Raw genomic sequence first — 19,021 nt, 5'->3', positions numbered from 1 at the left:
TGAACCTAGATCGATACTTGTTACGAGGTAACGATACCTTGGGAAAGGTATCAATGCTCAATCAATTTTTCTTTAATTTTCAAAACATTGAACCTTAAAACGTTATCGGTATCAAGCAGGGTATTGATATTTTTTGTGAAAGGTACCGATACTTTATTAAGGGTACCGATAATTCAAGTTGGGTCGGGCTGAAAATATCTTACCTAAAATTTTTAGCCCAAACCTATTTTTCAGGCCTATATTTTTGTTCAAACCCTCCCACTTTTCGAATGGACCTTTGGGTCTAACCGTACTCGTGTTTTTTTAAAAAGATCACAAGTATAAATAGAAAATAATACATGTTGGATAAACTATAGCTATAATCAACTCAATACAAAATATAATGGATTGAAAATTGAAATATATACGGATCTAAATCAGAATAAATTCGAATAAAACACACGTGTATCAAAATTAAAATCCGAAATAATTAAATAAGCTAATAATGGTATGAAATGTTGAATGCAAAACACATTGTGGTCCTCCAACTCTTTTCCATCGCAAAACCATTATCTTTTGAAAGTGACTTTCCATTATCATCCTATATTCATCACATGTGATTACAATAAAGTATTCTTAAACCCATTAACTATTTTGATGGACTATTTACCAAATTAAGCATAAAATTAAATCAATTATATTTAATATTAAATTTACAAAAACTTTATTATTAGTAATTAATTTTCATCGAATCAATTTTAAAATTTGAATTTAACGTTAAAAGAGAAACATCGTTATCTTTGTGTATTACAATGTATTTTTCTTGTCAAAATACGTGTATCGGGTTAGGCAACGCGGACGCCACATTAAAAAATATCAATTTTGAATATCAAATGACGCATTAAGCATAAACTAAAGTTAAGAACTTGTTTGGATATAAACTAAAAGTGATTGGTTCACACAGTAAGATAAAATTTTAGAAAATTACCTAAAACAAGGGATTAGTGTAATTAATTGAATAAGACCTTTTTTTTATCTAAATCGGTGGACTTAAATTAAGTCGATTGAGTTTTAGCTTAATTGGTATGGGTATTATTGACAATGCAAGATGATGTGGGTTCGAGTGCACTGAAACCCATTATTTTCCTATTTATAGGTTGAGGAGGGGCTATTAGTAGTTCAAGACATTGTGTCAAAAATAGCAAATATAATCAGAATCTATAATAAAATTATTAAAAAAATAAAAACCTTAAAAAAAATCTTACTAGAATGTTCTAAAATTTTTGACATTTTAAAACTTTTACATGATAATAATGTCAAATCCACTATATGAAAAATCATACAAATTATATTTATATTAACCCATCATCATTTACATTTATATAGAAATTTTATCGATATTCAATATAAAAAATCAATTATAATAGGTTAAAAGAAAATAAAAGAAAAATATAGGGATTAGTTATGCAATTAAATTTAAAATTTTTGTCTTCAGGTGATGCTAAAACTCGTCATATTAACTTATTGTCGCACTTTTATTGATCAAAATGCAATAAATCGATAATATTAATAATAATATTATTAATTTTTAAAATTTGATGAGCAAATCGTAATTTAAAGCATGCATAAGTGATAATAAATTTAATCGATATTTTTTATTATTTATTTTAATTAATTTTGGGCATGATTTTTACTGGCATTTAATTAACTATTTTCTATGTAAGTATAATTATTGCCAATATGGTAGAAAATAAATGGATATGTGGATTGTACAAAAGATTTGACCTGAGAGCTCGAGCTGGTGCATAAGATATATTGCTATACTCACGAGTGAATTGCATCTTGACTTCTCTACTGTAAAAAGAGTAAATTAGCTCTTATACATTTCAAAACATGTAAATTAATCCTTTCATTAAATTTTATCTATTAAATGGTGACATGACACGTTAATTTAAATAATTAATTACTATTTTGGTCCTCAAACTATAGTTAAAATATCATTTTGATTTCTTTTAAAAAAATTTCTTAATAATAATTCTAAAAAATTTAAAAAATATTATTAAGAAAAAATAAAAAAATCAAAATGATATTTTAGCTATAGTTCAGAGACCAAATTAATAATTAAGTATTTAAATTAATGTGTCACATCATCATTCAACGGATACAATTTAATGGAAGAGCTAATATGCATGAAATGTATGAAGGATGATTTGTCCTTTTTTAGTATAAGAGTTGAAATACAATTTACCCCTAAGTGTAGGGGCTTCCCTAATACTTTCACATTTTTATTATGACTATATTATAAATATATATTTAGAGATAGTGGAGAGAGGGGGGCGGCGCATATGCGCATGAACAACCACCAACATAGTTTTTCCCTTTTCTTTTAATTTTCTTTTAGTTATTTCTTTTCTTTTCTTTTTTATTATTCTTCTAATTATGAGTAGTTAGCTGATTTTTGATCTGGTGTTTGAATCGTGAGATTCGAAACTATACTTAAAATCTTTCACTTTAGTATTAGGTTCAATCGTTTCATAAAGTCATGATCGTATCAAGTCAAATAAGGCTCATTGATTCGGTGTTGTGCAGTATATAGTTGGAAGAATCATTACGATCCGTAATTGTTGTAGTTGGTCTATTGAAGAATAAATTGACGTGACCAATTGAGTGATTGGTTGGATCCGACAAAAGAAATAACGATTGGATTTAAATGACTTACGCGGTTGAGGTCGTTGATTTGAGTCAAGTCCTTCTAGTTCACAAGGCTATCGAGGAGTTAAATTGTGGACACGGATTCAAGGTTGTTCGTTCAATAAGGACTAGCGGTTGGGCATTCCCACAATTAATTTATACACTGAAGGGTTAGTAGTCTGAGGCATTTCCTCAATCACTATAACCGACTTATCAGTTGTCAATGATCAGTTCGAAACTGGAGCCTAAATTGTGTCTGAAGATAGAATGTCGTCCATTTGGTTTATTTAGTTTCATTTATTTTTACTTCAAATTTATTTTTATTAAATTTATGTTATTTATTTTATATTTCGATTTAATCGCCCTACTATTTTGTACAAGCTAGCATGAGTGTTGCCTACGACACATACTGGTTATAAAAAAAATACAATTTTTGATATCTCAGTCCCCGTGGGATTGACATTCTTATATTATTATTTGTATTATGTTTAAGTGTAGGGATATCATTTTTGGTGTATTCGACACTCATCAATAAGTGACTAAATTTGTAATTTACCCCTTAAAATATATTAAATTATTTATGTTTAGAAATTTAATTAAAAATATATATAATGGTAGTAATATATATAATTAATAAATAAAAATAATTATATCTTAAAAGTAAAAAAAAAAGTTGGTCTAAACAAGAATGTACTAGCCATTTATAAATATGAGAGAATTTAGACAAAATTTGAGCCTATAATTTAAGTCCAATATATCATGCATGGACCCGACTCGGACTTAGCCCTTTGAACACCTCTACTCATTAAGTACAACATTGGTGCATTTATCAAAAGACACCTTCCGATTTTAAATGTAATATATTTAATTAAATAAACTCCTTTCAATTTTTTATATATGTATATAACACTAAGTATCTATAACAGTAATAAGATTATGAAAATATAAGATTGCGGGGTGAAAACATGTAAGAATATAGGGTGAATTTTTCGATGTTTAGTTGACGGAATATAAACTGTTTAGAAGCATATTTTACTAACTTGTCCCTGATATAGTTTTTTTTTAATAAGCTTAATTCATTTAATACTTTTTTTAGTCTCAATTCTCATAAAATTATGATAATTCTTTTTTTATATAATTTATATATTAATAAGTAAATATGTGATGTTGAAATAAATTTATAAATCATAATTATAATAATTCATGAAAAGTGATTGCATCATCAACAATAATAATTTATAATTTATAATTATAATAATTAATATACTGTTAAATAAATAATTTTTTAGAGTAAATATAATAATTGTAATTCTAAATTATGACATCTAATAATTCATTCTTAAGAAATAGAGATTTTTTTTTTAAATTTTAATTAGACTTGAATTTTATTTGAAGAAAAAATGGGGAAACTTAATAAAATAATAAAAATAAAGGGTAAATTAGTGGTAATAATACTATTTGATAATGTGAAATAATCAAAATGTTTAAAATTCAAACAACGTAGTCTTATTTCAGAATGTAAGATTAAAGATCGTAATTTAAACAATACGTTACGTGAAAAATAGAGAAAATGATTATAAAATTCAAGTGTTTCGCAATATTAAAATTGACAGAGATGCAACACAAACAAAAGGTGTTTATGAAAAAAAAATTATAATTGGAATTTTTAAAAATATTGAAAACATGTTAATATAAATTATTTTTATGACCTTAATGGAATATAATTTACAAAATACGATAAATATGAAATGACATGAAATATAATATAAATAAACACATTTATTAAAATTTACACAAAAATTATTGTATCAGGTTTGTTTTTTTTTTTATAAATTATAATAACAGGACGAAGCTTGGGACAACAAATACGACTAGTGCGACTCGAATCCAGGCTACATCTGGGACGGTGAACATCATTGACCATCAGGTCATCACATGTGATTCAGGTTTTATAAAACATATAGAATATGATTATATAAAAAATTAACACGAAAATACAATAAGTGTTCATTTTCTAATGTTGATGTATCCGTGTTATTTTATAAACTTAATTGATTCTAGATGTAAATATATTGTTTGTAATTGTAATTTTGTTTGCACATTACATTGATAGATTCTTAACGTAATTGGATGTATCTAACTGTTGTAATCTTGTAATGGTAACTTAAAGAGAAAGTTTAATTAATAATCGTTGTACGATTCATTCATTTTTTTTGATACCTTTCATGTTCGTTTTATGGAACATATTCAAAGTTTATGGTTGATCTTTTCAACAATGTTGTTTACAAGGTTCAGGTATATGTTCTCTTTTTATGGGTGCAATGTGCATTACCACTATATTCAAACTCTATTAGAATTTAAATATAAATATTTTTTAAATCCAACTTAATTTATGAATAAGTTTGGGTGCAAATTAAAAATAAAAATAAAAATATGTAAAAATTAGAAAATAAAAGAAAATGTTGTTTTCATTATTTACACTCTATATGTTTTGCAAAACCCAAAAGCCTTTTCATATTTTTTATTAGTGGAAAACAAAAAATTATAAATCAAAATATATTCTAAAAATAAAAAATATTTAAAAGTTAAAAAGTTTTTTCTGCCAGATAACACGTTTTTGTACAAGACAGTTGCACTGACCTACAATTATTAGATACAATTATTGGATATTTTTAAAATAATATTGTTTTAAAAAAGTTAAATTTATTAATTAACCATTCAATTGAGGGAAAAAAATAACAAACACTCGCCGTAGATGATAAAAGACAAGTCACGTTGATAATTGGCTTTGTCACAACTCAAACACAACATATCTGGAGTGATTGCAAGCACTTAAAATAACAAGGAAACTAGTCTCGGATAGTCCAAAGCGGCGAGTAAAAATCGACAAAAGAATCGAGCATTCACCAAACTAGAGAGGACGACAACGAAATCATCACTAAAATCACTTGTAAAACAAAGATTACATGCATAAGCAAGAGTAAAATATGTGCTACAAGAGGAGACAAAAACTTCTAAGATTGAAGACTTATTAAATAATGAAAAAAACAAACAAAAAAACATATAAAATTTAAGAAAACATTGGCCCAAATCAACTCGTGAAATAATTTATTATTCTGAAATACTCTCAAATAGGAACAGATTAAGAAGTTGACGAAGAATCACCCACTTTCCAAAAAAAAACTATCGGTGACCGGTTTAGCGAACGGCAAACACGGTCATCTGTTCATCACAATTTGTGAATACAATAAAGATACCCACAAAATAGATTTACAAACTGAAAAAAAATAGAAAACATTTGTAGTGAATAAGAAGAAGAAAGAAAAAAAAAAGAGTTAATGGAAGGGGAAAAAGGCAAGAGATAGCTAGCTCGGAAACTGGCATCGTCGCTAGGCAAAACAAAATATAAGAAGCAAACGACTTGTAGAAAAAAAAATTAAGATTTTTTTAAAATAATAATTTCTTAATTTGTCAAAAAATAAAGTGAAATAAAAAAAAGTTTAGGTTAATTTTGTTATTTGGATTATCAATATATTTCGGGAAATTTTCTCCATCGTTCAAAATTAATGAAATTGAAATATATATATATATAGTACTAAAAATTTAATGAAACTGAAATTAATTTATAGGAACAAATTTTAAACATGATTTAAAGTGACTAAATGAAGCACTAATTACCCATTAAAATGATGACAAAAAGAGAATCTAATCAATTATTTATATAAGGTCAAGACTGCCATCATCATTAATATCATACTTATTCCTTAATATCCTCTCTTACAAACTCTCAAATTTAGCAACAACAACCGATCAATATTTCATCCCGGAAAATATCAAATTTAGCTTTTAACGTTTACATCTTTTATTAATTTGACTTTTTTAATTAAATTTGGTTATTAATCTTTTAAAATAAGTCAAAACGTTCTTTTAACAGAAATCTTGATTAAAACACTAATTTTTTAGATGATGGCGCGACAACTTACATGAAAATCCATGTATACTTCATGTTAGCATGTCGCTATTTGTCTTATATGATAATATTTTAAAAAATCATAAATATTTACAAAAAAAATGAAGTATACATGAATTGTCATGGTGCTGTTGTTTTTAAAATTTTAACGTTTAAATCAGTATTTCCGTCTTAAAAAATAACAATTAGACTTTTTTTTAAAGGTTGATACTCAAAAAAATCTAATTTTTATAAAATGTTTTTTTATTTATTTAATATTTTAACAATTTAACCATCATATATATTATTTTTTTAGTAAATTTAGTTAACACTTAAATATATGTTGTTAAAAGTAATATTTTGAATCAATATAGTGAATATATCATATCAACTCAGACATTTTAGTTATAATTAATTTCTAAGGTTACATGCATTGCGTGTGAATTTACGCGTTTAGTTTTTAATTAATTTTTAAGTAATGTATTTTTAATTATTGTTACCTAACATTAATAATAATAATTTCTCTTAGTTTTCAAATAATATACAAATTAGGAGCTATATAAATGTTAGGATCATCCCGATTAAGTAACGAACAAGTAAAAATATTTGAAGAAATTGAGAAGTTGAACACACAAATTTAACGTGAAAGAACCCTCGAAAGAGGATAAAAAACCACGGGTAAATATAAATTTACTATAATGGCAAAAGAACGAAGAGTACAAAAGATGGAGATAAAAACTAAACCCCGAAAACAAAGAACCCTCAAAACGTAAAAACAAAATTCTCTAAATGTGTTATGAGTTCTAATCTCTAATGAGTGTATTTTCTAAGGTTGCAAAAGAACCTATTTATAGGCTAAATTAGTAGGTCAAATAAACTATGCTAATAAATGCTAAATATATTATACTAATAAATACTAAATCTTCTAGAAAGAAAATATATTTTTGTTTAACTTGACTTGCAAGCAATCTCTTAGAATTTGGGTCACACAACCTAGCAATAAAAATGTAAACTATAATGTTAATTCTCGTATTGACAATAATGTCCATACTAATTGAGCTAAGACTTAATACGTTTATCGATAAATTTTCTTAAAAGCTACTTGATTGATTACGTCGAGTTCTATTTTTAAAGTTAATTTAGTAATAGGATGGAAAATAAAAGATATTTTGGTGAGTTCAATAAATTGTATTAATATATTTAATGAGTGAATTATTAAAATAATAATTTTAAAAATAATTAAAATATAAATCTAATTTTCAATATATGCATATCCAATGAGGCATTCAACGGTCGAAACACGTAGTGGGATGCAAAAACCATAGGGACACAAACATCTAATATATAAAAAAAAAAAAAGAAAACAAACCCAACGAAAGGCTTCCGCGTGGCGTCCTCCAGACCGTTGTTTTCTCTCTTTTTAACCAATTAGTGTTATTATTTTATATTTTAATAATATTTATAGTATCCAAAAGTATTAGATCTTTACCTACCAGCTTTTATAGCCAATGGGCAAATTGGGCACAACAAAAAGTATTAGAAGCACTTCAAAGAAAAAATAGACACGTGTATGGAAAGGAGGGCAAATTAGTCAATTTATTAATAACAAAGGAGAGGGATATAATTTTAATTTAAATTTAGATTCAAATTAAATAATAAAAAATGATTTTTTTTGTTTACATCGTGTATGTCTATTTTATGGTCAATGTTTGAGGTTTATAGTTACCTCTCTCAATAATGATGTTTTCAAATTTCAAACCCGCATTCTCTAGTGTAATGTGTCTTACCATTGCATCTAACCACTCGTTTGTTATTTTTAACAATAAAAAGTATAAACATTAATTGATTATGACACACTTACTATATGGGTGAAAAAAATCATGTAATAAATTTATAAATTATTAATATAAGATTAAATAGGGGTGAGCGTTTGATCGAATCGAATAAAAGATTTTCGAGTTAGTCGAGTTCACGAGTCCTATTTAATCAATTCTAATTTGACTCGAATTTTTTAATCAATTCTAATTTGATTTGAATTTTTTTGAATCGAGTCGAATGAAATGAAATTCGAGTCAAGTCGAGTCGAGTTGAATAGAGCGAAATTGTTTGAGTTAAATTAAAAAAACTAAACATGTCAAATTAAGATATTGTTACCGTATAATTAATTTCATGTTAGAGCACATAAATTTGAAACCATATATATTTGAAATTTTTTTCAAAGCAAAAAACGAAGAAGTGCTTTAATATGATAAACTTGAATCATTAATTAACTTATTTAGGTCTTCAAAATTATTATTTTAGAAAATTTTTAAAATTTTATCTTTCTTTATATATTTTTTTAGAATTTTTATAATCTTTTAAGAAATATAAATTTTGAAATTTTTATAAATTTTTAATTTTTTTTTGTAATTTTTGTCGACAGAGAGACAAATTTGTTCATTTTCAAAATTTATAAGGACCAAAAGATTATTTACATCAATATGCTATTCGAATTGTAAAATTCAACTTGACTCGAACTCGAAACTCGAATCTAATTATTTGAGTTGACTTAAATAATTCGAATAACTAGAATTAATTACTCGAAATTCAATTTCTTTGATTTAAATCGAATTTTGCTCACCCATAAGATTAAATGTGGCTTTGGTTGAAATGATAAAACTGAGATACTGAAAATATGGCGTTTGCGACTCAAATCTCATAATCTTCATCATATTCTTTAAAAATATTTATCAAAATGTAAAAAGATTTAATTACCCTCAAAATAATACTTATTATTCTTTAAAAAGAATGGGTTTTTGGTAAATTTATAACTGAGTAAAGACCTAGTGACACCAACTCATTCAACTAGTTTACGACACACTCTTAAAAATTAAATGTGAGTTTAACTAAAATGAAAAATATAATGACTTGGGCTCAAATGTTATTATTTTTGTTATGTATATCTATTATTTTTTATTTATCAAATTTAAAAAAACCATAAATATTCTTAAAATAATAGTTGTTGGTTTTTAATAAATTTTTTAATTAAATTTAAATTTTGATTGATGGATGGTAATAACTCAATCAATATTTGATATATAGTATAAATAGGTATAGATATAAAATCTTAATTTTTTTAAATTTAATATTTTTATTATTTTTTAAAGAGTAAAATAGGGGTTTAAAGCATAAAATGGTCTAAGCCCTAATTGTTCACAACACTAAAAAGAACCCTTATATATTCTCTGTTTCAAAACATTTCATCATTCCTCTGCTCAAACACCAATCCCCCACCCCCCTTCCCAAAAAAAAAATGTTAGAGAAAACCATTTCCAGAATTTTCTATCGCTCTTCCCTTTTGCATGCTTACAATCATTGTTTTATCCCAGTAATCAATCAGTAAATAAAACCCAAACTTTGCTTTGGATTTTTTCACCTGCAAATATCAGTGAATCTTTTTTTTTTTTTAAATTGTTCTTCAAAATGGCCCCAAAATCAAGCAGCAAAAGCAAATCAAACAAAGCTAAACCAGAGAAGAAGAACAAGAAAAAGGAGGAGAAAGGTAAAAAAAAACAACCAATTTAAGAAAATCTTAATTAAAAATAATGTTTCTGAATTCAAATACCCTTTTATTTGATTTTTGTTGTTGTTGTTTCAGTTGTTCCTAGTGTTCTTGATATCACTGTCATTACTCCATATGAATCCCAAGTTATACTGAAGGTGCTTTTGCTTTTACCCAGTTTTTATTGCATTTAATTTAATTTTTTTTTAAAATCAACATTCATTTCATCATATTAATTAATAGGAAACCATTTGCTTGTAGGGTATTTCAACTGATAAGATAGTTGATGTAAAAAGGCTATTGGCTTCTCATGTTGAAACATGCCATTTTACAAACTATTCTTTAACTCATGAGGTATTATTATTATTTTAATCCTCCTTAATTTCTATTTTCTCAATAATGTATTTTCTAATGGTTTGTTTCATTGTTAGGTCAAAGGGAAGAGATTGAATGAGAAAGTAGAAGTGGCAACTTTGAAACCATGTTTGCTCAAAATGGTTGAAGGTAGGGTTCAATTTGTTATTATGTTCTCTCTTTTTTTTAATTTTAAGGTTAATTAAGTTTTATTTGGTCAAATATCAATTTTGATACTCTTTTGTTTTATTCTTTGTCTAGACACTAATTAATAATCATTGGCAGTTTCGATTAATATAAATAATTTGAAATTATATATGATATAAATAATTAAAAACTTAAATATATTTATCCAGAAAAAATAATATAAAAATATGAGAAAATTTTATTACCGTAAAAGGGAGGACATGCAAATTGAAAAAGGATCACGTACAGAAGAGGCTGACAAAATATCAGTCATTAATTTTTGTAGTGTGCAGCCAAATAGCCAATGAATGATGAACTTGTCGTTTTCCTTGCGTTAACAACCACAGATGCCCTCCCTTTTTTACCTTTGTAATTACATTTTTGGTATTTTTTAATTAATCCAACGATAAATTATAAAAATAGTCATTTATCGTTATCATTTTATTATAAAATAGTCATAATAGTTTCGTAACAAAATGATAATGTAAGTGATTAAAATGTAATAATTTAAATATAAATAATTAAAATATAATATGAAATAAATAAAAATGATTATTTTTATAATTTAATGTTAATTTAATCTATTAAGAGAGATCTAGAAACAAATCTGACCGTAAAATTTTCATTTAAATTGAAAAGAGATTTGAGTAGACATTTGTTGCTACGTGGATAGTCACGGTCAAAATTATTTTTATTTTTTGGAAATGACGAAAACGACACGTTTTACACGAGAAAACATTTTAATTTTTATATTTTTATTTTGTTGGAAAAATGAAACTGCTGCCACGTTGATACAGAGGATTATACCAATGAAGAGCAGGCGGTGGCTCACGTGCGGAGACTCCTAGATATTGTAGCGTGCACCACCAGGTTCTCCAAGCCTAAAAGAGTACGATCACAATCATCATCGTCCGATTCAAAATCTAAAAAGGTTAACGGCGGGCCCCACCATCGTCCTCGAGAGCCGTCCGATGGAGGACCTGGAACGGCGTGGATTATGGAGAGCATGGAGATGGCTGCCATTCAGCCTACCCCAAAATTATCGGAATTTTATGATTTCTTTTCCTTCTCTCACCTCGCTCCGCCCATTCTCAGTAAGTGCTTCTTTCTTTCGAGATAGAAAAAATGGCCGTATTCACTATTAAAAAAAAATACTTCTAGGGAAATCACAAAAAAAATATTTTTAAAAAGCACAGTTTTTGAGAAAGATTTCCTTTATTTTAAATATATAATCTTTAAATAAATCTTACTTTATTTTATATAATCTCCACTCAATTTTTTTTTTAAAATTAACCAATAATTGATCCATTATGAAGGGTGATGCAGCCAATAACAATGACGGCACTAAAGTTTACTGTTTAAAACAGATATTTTTGTACATGATTTTATAAATGAGTCATTTTCATAAATAATTAATTTATTTGAATTATTTCTGAAAAAATCCGTCTCTAAGTCATGTGATTCCATTAATAGCAAAATTATGATGAAGAGGCTAGAATGATAGCTTTTCAAATGTACAGGACTAAAATGTTCATTTTAATAGTGAAGGGACTAAAATGAACTTAATAATATGGTACAATTCTTTTAGTAAACATTAACAAAATTTGTTAAATAATTTTAATGCGATAACCTTCTTTTCCATTGATGTAATATGATGAAATAAAAGGTATGCATCTTAAAACATGATAAACTTTATAATATGGTACGTTGGTTTTGCAGATTTGAGGAAATGTGAGCCCAAGGATGTAGAAGGGAGGCATGAAGGTGACTATTTCATAATGCAGGTACTATCTCACTTTACATGTCAGTAACTCTTCTTAATGGTACCAATGTATTCCACCGGGAGGATTTGAGTTTGAACCTTGGAGATAATATTGCTTGGTGAAGCCATGAACGCCGAAATTATTAGTCTCTATGTACCCTAAAATAGGTTTAGGGTGGACATTTGAATGATGATGTTGTTCTTGTTGTAAATCAACCAGCTTTTTCGTTCCGGTATGCTGTTTGGTTTTTGCTAATTTTCATGTTTAACATGCAATGTGTTTGTGCAGATAAAAATCTGCAATGGGAAGCAAATACAGGTAGTTGCATCAGTAAAAGGGTTTTATACTGTGGGAAAGCATTTTTTCCTGAGCCACTGTTTGTTAGATCTTTTGCAAAATCTAAGCCAAGCCTTTGCTGATGTGAGTACTGTTTTTATCTGTGATTAATAACCTTCCATGGCTTCTATGTTGATTCGGGTTGATTTTTTATTAGTTCGCTCTTGTGCTTGATGCAGGCATATGAATCCCTTATGAAAGCTTTCATAGAACACAATAAGGTGACCTTTTTCTCTATTTCCATTATAGGTTAATTTGACATAAACTTTGTTAACTCTTTTTTTTTTTTTTGCTTCCAGTTCGGCAATCTTCCATATGGATTTCGTGCAAATACATGGCTTGTTCCTCCCCTTGTTGCCAACTCTCCATCGACCTTCCTTTCTTTTCCATTGGAAGATGAGCAATGGGGTGGTAATGGTGGAGGCCAGGGAAGAAATGGTGAATATGATCTTCAACCGTGGGCTACGGATTTTGCAATATTGGCTAACCTTCCTTGCAAAACCGAAGAGGAGAGGGTAGTTCGTGATCGCAAGGCCTTTTTGCTTCGTAGTCGATTTGTTGATGTCTCGATCTTTAAAGCTGTTGCAACAATACAGCATGTTATGAATAACAGGTCAATTGTGAAAGGCACTGTAAATAGCCATCCTGACTCAGTTCTTCATGAGGACCGTATAGGTGACTTGTCCATTACGGTAAAACAAGAATCAGCGGATGTAAAGGTTGCTGGTCATCATTCATTTGGCATGACTGCTAATGAAATTGCTCAAAGGAATTTACTTAAAGGGATATCTGCAGACGAGAGTGCGGTTTTTCATGTAAGTCCAAATCCGAGTTCAATTCATCTTTCCTGATTTCCTGTAGTTTGCCAATCTTTTTCACTAAGCAAAGTAGTAACCATCTCACAGGATATTTCCTCGATGGGCACTGTCATTGTTAGACATTGTGGCTACATTGCAATCGTAAAGGTTGTTGGTGAAGTGAAGAACGAACTGCACAGTGCTCGGGATATTGACATTGATGATCAACCAGACGGAGGAGCTAATGCTCTTAACATTAACAGGTCTGGACTTGTCAGCTGGTGCTCTCATTTCTATTTCACATATATATAGCACACACATGCAAGTTGGGTCCTGTAACGGATATGGGGTGTTTAATTTATTTCAGCTTAAGGGTTTTACTTCACAAGTCAGGCGCTAAAGAATGGAGTGGAGGCCAATCACATCAACTCAACTCGAATGATTCCGAAACTTCTAGATGCCTTGTTCGGCAAGTAGTTAAAGAGAGCTTGACCAAACTAGAGGAGAACTCGGTTGTTCCTGAAAGGTCTATTAGATTAGAACTCGGTTCTTGTTGGTTGCAATGTCTACAGAAACAGGAAACTTTGAGAGATACTACTTCAAACGGACTTGGTCGTGATCATGAGGCTGAACCGGCTGTGAAAGGTCTTGGAAAGCATTTTAAATGCTTAAAGAAAAGGGATAAAAAACCAAGTAACAGCGGTAGCAAAGTTGACGAGGAAGAAAATGATTGCGAGCCATGTGCTATGAACCAAAGCATTGGTGAGTCCAGAAATCAGATGGAACTGAAGAACCTTATTTCCGAAGAAGCTTTCTCACGGCTTGAAGAAAGTCGAACCGGTCTTCACTTAAAGGTTTCCTCGTCACTGTTTCATGTTTTTTCTCAAAAAGTTTGGCATAGATTTACTACTATTGTACTGATCTCACTCTTTTAAGCTTGCTTTTGTGCTACAGTCAGTCAATGAGCTTATTAAGATGGCGTATGAGTACTATGATGACACTGCCTTACCAAAGCTGGTACTATTCAATAGCCGAAGCCATTATCTTTCAAAATGTTCTTTTTTTAAGCTTTATGTGCAGTTCATGAACCGACTCTCAATACTTTATTAGGTAACAGACTTTGGATCACTTGAACTTTCACCCACCGATGGTCGTTCCCTGACTGACTTTATGCATCTAAGGGGACTAAAAATGTTGTCTTTGGGTCGTGTGGTGAGGAATCTCTCTCTATGAAATGATATAAGTCAGACCATTTTGTGTTTGTTGACTCTGATGTTATTATTGTACAAGTCAGGTTGAACTTGCTGAGAAGCTGCCTCACATACAATCACTTTGCATCCATGAGATGGTTACTCGAGCTTTCAAACACGTACTCAAAGCAGTCGTTGCATCTGTTGACAAATTCGAGGACTTACCTGCAGCTATAGCTTCATCCCTAAATTTCTTACTCGGAAATAATGGATCAGAAGATAATGCTGAAAACGCAAATGATGACTATTTGCTAAAATTGCGGTGGTTAAGAAAGTTTCTTTCTGCAAAATTTGGTTGGAAACTACAAGATGAATTCCGGCATTTGAGAAAACTATCCATTCTTCGAGAACTTTGCCATAAGGTACTATCTGTTGTCAACTGCTTAAGCTGCTAAGTGCATCAGACGGCTGAGATTTACCGATATTTCTTTTCTGCAGGTTGGTCTAGAGTTGGTTCCTAAAGACTATGACATGGAATGCAAAGAACCTTTCGAAAGTTGCAATATTATTAGCATTTATCCTGTTTGTAAGGTGGATATCTATGTTACTATCTCATTGAACCAGCTTGCTATCAATTTAAACATAACTAGACTTTGCCTTTAATGATTTACAGCATGTAGTATGCGCTTCTGCCGATGGCCGAACATTGTTAGAGTCATCCAAGGCGGCTATTGACAAAGGAAAACTAGAGGATGCGGTTAATTATGGGACAAAGGTATTTCCCATTTTGATTTATAGTTCAAATTCACATCTATTTATGTCCTATATTCGGTGAATGAGAAGGGATGAAATGTTACTAAATAGGACTTCCATTGGTCTCATTTTATGTTTTACTTGCTTTTGAAGGCATTAGCAAAGATGATAGCTGTATGTGGTCCTTACCATCGAACTACTGCGAGTGCTTACAGTCTTCTTGCTGTGGTTCTCTACCATACTGGTGATTTCAATCAGGTATCTGAACATTCTGCTATTTATCAGCTTAAGATATACGAAACTAATTCACTTTTAGTCTCCTCTTATAGAGATATAAAAGAAAAAGGACGGCTAATGTTCTCCGAGTATCATTTATACGTTCCTCCGCTAGTACCATTGAAAAGTAATCTAAACCATTACGTCTTGTTTAGGCAATTATATATCAACAGAAAGCTTTGGATATTAATGAGAGGGAGCTCGGTCTTGATCATCCAGACACGGTGAAAAGCTATGGGGATCTTGCTGTATATTATTATCAGCTTCAACACTTTGAAATGGCTTTGAAGTGAGACTTGAGTGCCAAAATGCTCATTTTGTGCTTTCATTTTATAACTCTTGTGATTTTCCTCTCGAGTACCTTCTTTGCTTGATGACAGTTCACTCGAATGCATCTTGTCTTATTTCTTTGCCTTTCTATTTGCTCTCTTGATGAAATTAATGCGTCTTGGCAGATATGTAAACCGTTCTTTATTCCTTCTCCATTTTACTTGCGGATTGTCTCACCCAAATACCGCCGCAACATATATAAATGTGGCTATGATGGAAGAAGGCATGGGAAATGTTCACGTGGCTCTCAGATATTTGCATGAAGCTCTAAAGTGCAACCAGAGACTACTAGGAGCGGATCACATACAGGTCAGTCTCTCTCCAACTTTATGCATATGTTCATCTACGTCTAGTTTTCTAATCGCCTCTCGTAACAGACGGCTGCAAGCTATCATGCCATTGCCATTGCTCTTTCATTGATGGAGGCATATTCTTTAAGCGTGCAACATGAACAAACTACATTCAAAATACTTCAAGCAAAACTCGGACAAGATGACCTTCGTACACAGGTAAATACCTCAGCCACGACCGTCCATACCTTCATGCACCTTTGTCCATTCTGTTTGATATGGGGTTAAAGAACTGTGTTCTGCCTTGCAGGACTCCGCTGCTTGGATCGAATACTTTGAATCAAAAGCTTTAGAACAGCAAGAAGCTGCACGAAATGGAACTCCAAAGCCAGATGCTTCCATTGCAAGCAAGGGTCATCTTAGGTACTAATACGGTGTCCCTGAATTACTAATTCAATTATATCATTATTTCTTGCAGCACTAAAACCTGTGGCCGTTTGTTGCAGTGTGTCCGACCTGCTCGATTACATTAGTCCCGATCAAGATTCTAAAGGAACTGATGTACAGAAGAAGCTGCTGCGTGCCAAGGTACTACAGATTAGTACAGAAAGTTTGTATCTCATCCTTCTTCGTCTGAATCAACATTTAACAGTGACATTTCTTAAAAACTTGGCAGGTGTTACAGACTAGTGACAAAACCCATGACGCATGTCACAACTTTGTAACAGACAGTTCTGTGTTCAATGGTGTCTCAGAGAAAAGTATCAGTACTGCAGATATTAATGAAAGAAGAATGGTGAGTTCTATTTGTCTTGAAGAGCCAAAGAAAACTAATGATGTTACTAGAGTTGAGCCAATGGTTACAAGTGAAGTTTTCGAAGAGACAACTTCGGATGAAGGGTGGCAAGAAGCCAATTCAAAAGGACGGTCAGGAAATGCCGTCGGAAGGAAGTCTCGAAGGAAGAGAACTGCCCTTGCAAATGTTAGAGTGAGTGGCTCTAGGCGAGAAACTATTTTTCCGGTGAGAAAAACTTCCTCTAAGAACATTGTAAAGGAGGTAGTTCCGGTGAAGCAATTGATGTCCCATAACTCAAACCCCGGAGGGAATTCGGTTAGTTTACGAGCTTCTGTTTCCAAAGGTTCCTTGTCTTCAGCAAATCTCAGTGCCGTTGCTTCGAAATGTCTTTCTTACAAAGAAGTAGCTGTAGCACCTCCAGGTACAGTTCTGAAGCCATTACATGAGGGGGAAACCGAACATCAGGTGTGCACCATCCGAACTGAGACTACAAAATCGGAGGATGGAGACCATATGTCTGTTATTGATAACGTTGTAGATAATGATGATGATGAAACTGAAGGAACTCGTGATAGCGAAAATCAATCAGAAGAATCTGCTCCTGAACTTGATAACGTTTCTTCCGAGCCTGCAACCAAGGAGGATGGAAACAATATCTCTGTTGCTAATAACATTTCAGATGATAGTGAAAATCGATCAGAAGAAGCTGCTCCTGAACTCGATAAGGTTTCTTCTGAGCCTGCAAACATGGAGGACAGAAACAGTATCTCTGTTGTTCATAATGTTGCACATGATGACAATCGTGAAGAAACGGTTCCTGAACGTGATGAGGTTTCGTATGTAAATACTGAAAAGTCTGTAGAAACAAAGGGAAGTAAGCTATCAGCATTAGCGGAACCGTTCAATCCCGGAGCACTCTACATTGCTGTTACAAGTGTTTATGATGTAACAGCCTGTCAAGCTATGCTTGCCGAGCCTGTTATTGAACCTGCAGTTGCAGCTCGAGTTCGTTGCGGACCGATGTTCCCATTATATCACGGAAACAACCATTCTTACAACATGAAACAAGGCTTTCCGAGATACCAAACTCTCGAACAAACCGAGTTCCGACCTCCGCGAGTTATGAACCCTCATGCACCCGAGTTTGTACCTACAACTGAGCCAGCAACAACAGAAGCAAAAGCTCTCCATGTGAATGAAGGACATGACGTGGCATCTCAATCCAGCACCTGTGAACAACCAAAAACATCAGATGTAAATATAAAGAAAACCCGGGACGGCGAAGGATTTACGGTTGTAACGAAGCGAAGAAGGAAGAGGCAGCAGTTTATGAATGGAGTAAGTAATGGACCATACAATCATCATCATCAATCAATATGTGCTTAGGTTAGATAATGCCCATATTTCAGTAAGCAGGATACGAGGGAAAAGCAATTTGCAGATATGTTCTAGTGAAAAGCTGGGTTTTGATTTCTATGTTTAATTTGCAGATGAGGTTGTTATGTAGCTAAATAATATATGTAAATTCCTTCTCTTTGTTTACAGATTTTGTTTTATTAATAAAAAGTGCCATTTGATAACACGAAGTCGAATTATATTTTGTTCTTTTTATTTTTTTATTAATAAAAAATGTACTTTTTAATAAAGTAAAATGGCATTTTTGTTAAAAGTTTCTATCTATATTTATTGTTAAAAATTGATTTTGTATGTTAGCATGAGATATAGATGGTATGAGACGGGTCACTAATGGGTTATTTTGTCATCTACACCAGTTTTTATTGTACAAATAG

The 19,021-nt window shown here is 30.8% G+C and overlaps 1 protein-coding gene across 1 annotated transcript; it reads left to right on the top strand.

The window, feature by feature from the left end:
• Positions 1-9,794: 9,794 nt before the first annotated feature.
• LOC121218638 (protein TSS) lies at positions 9,795-18,811 on the top strand. Its single transcript, XM_041096176.1, has 23 exons — positions 9,795-10,160; positions 10,257-10,318; positions 10,422-10,514; positions 10,592-10,664; positions 11,498-11,794; positions 12,420-12,484; positions 12,752-12,883; positions 12,979-13,020; positions 13,099-13,614; positions 13,705-13,859; positions 13,964-14,450; positions 14,551-14,613; positions 14,707-14,808; positions 14,891-15,208; positions 15,285-15,377; positions 15,460-15,561; positions 15,693-15,797; positions 15,971-16,104; positions 16,271-16,454; positions 16,523-16,654; positions 16,746-16,858; positions 16,942-17,023; positions 17,112-18,811. Exons 1-23 carry the CDS (start codon positions 10,082-10,084, stop codon positions 18,615-18,617), a joined length of 4,935 nt encoding a protein of 1,644 aa, XP_040952110.1. The 5' UTR covers positions 9,795-10,081; the 3' UTR covers positions 18,618-18,811.
• The last annotated feature ends 210 nt before the right edge of the window (positions 18,812-19,021 follow it).

Source organism: Gossypium hirsutum, chromosome D06, assembly GCF_007990345.1.
Source record: "Gossypium hirsutum isolate 1008001.06 chromosome D06, Gossypium_hirsutum_v2.1, whole genome shotgun sequence".
NCBI classification, from domain to species: Eukaryota; Viridiplantae; Streptophyta; class Magnoliopsida; order Malvales; family Malvaceae; genus Gossypium; species Gossypium hirsutum.
Note: the sequence above shows the minus strand (reverse complement) of the source record. Positions and strands in the feature narration are given on the sequence as shown.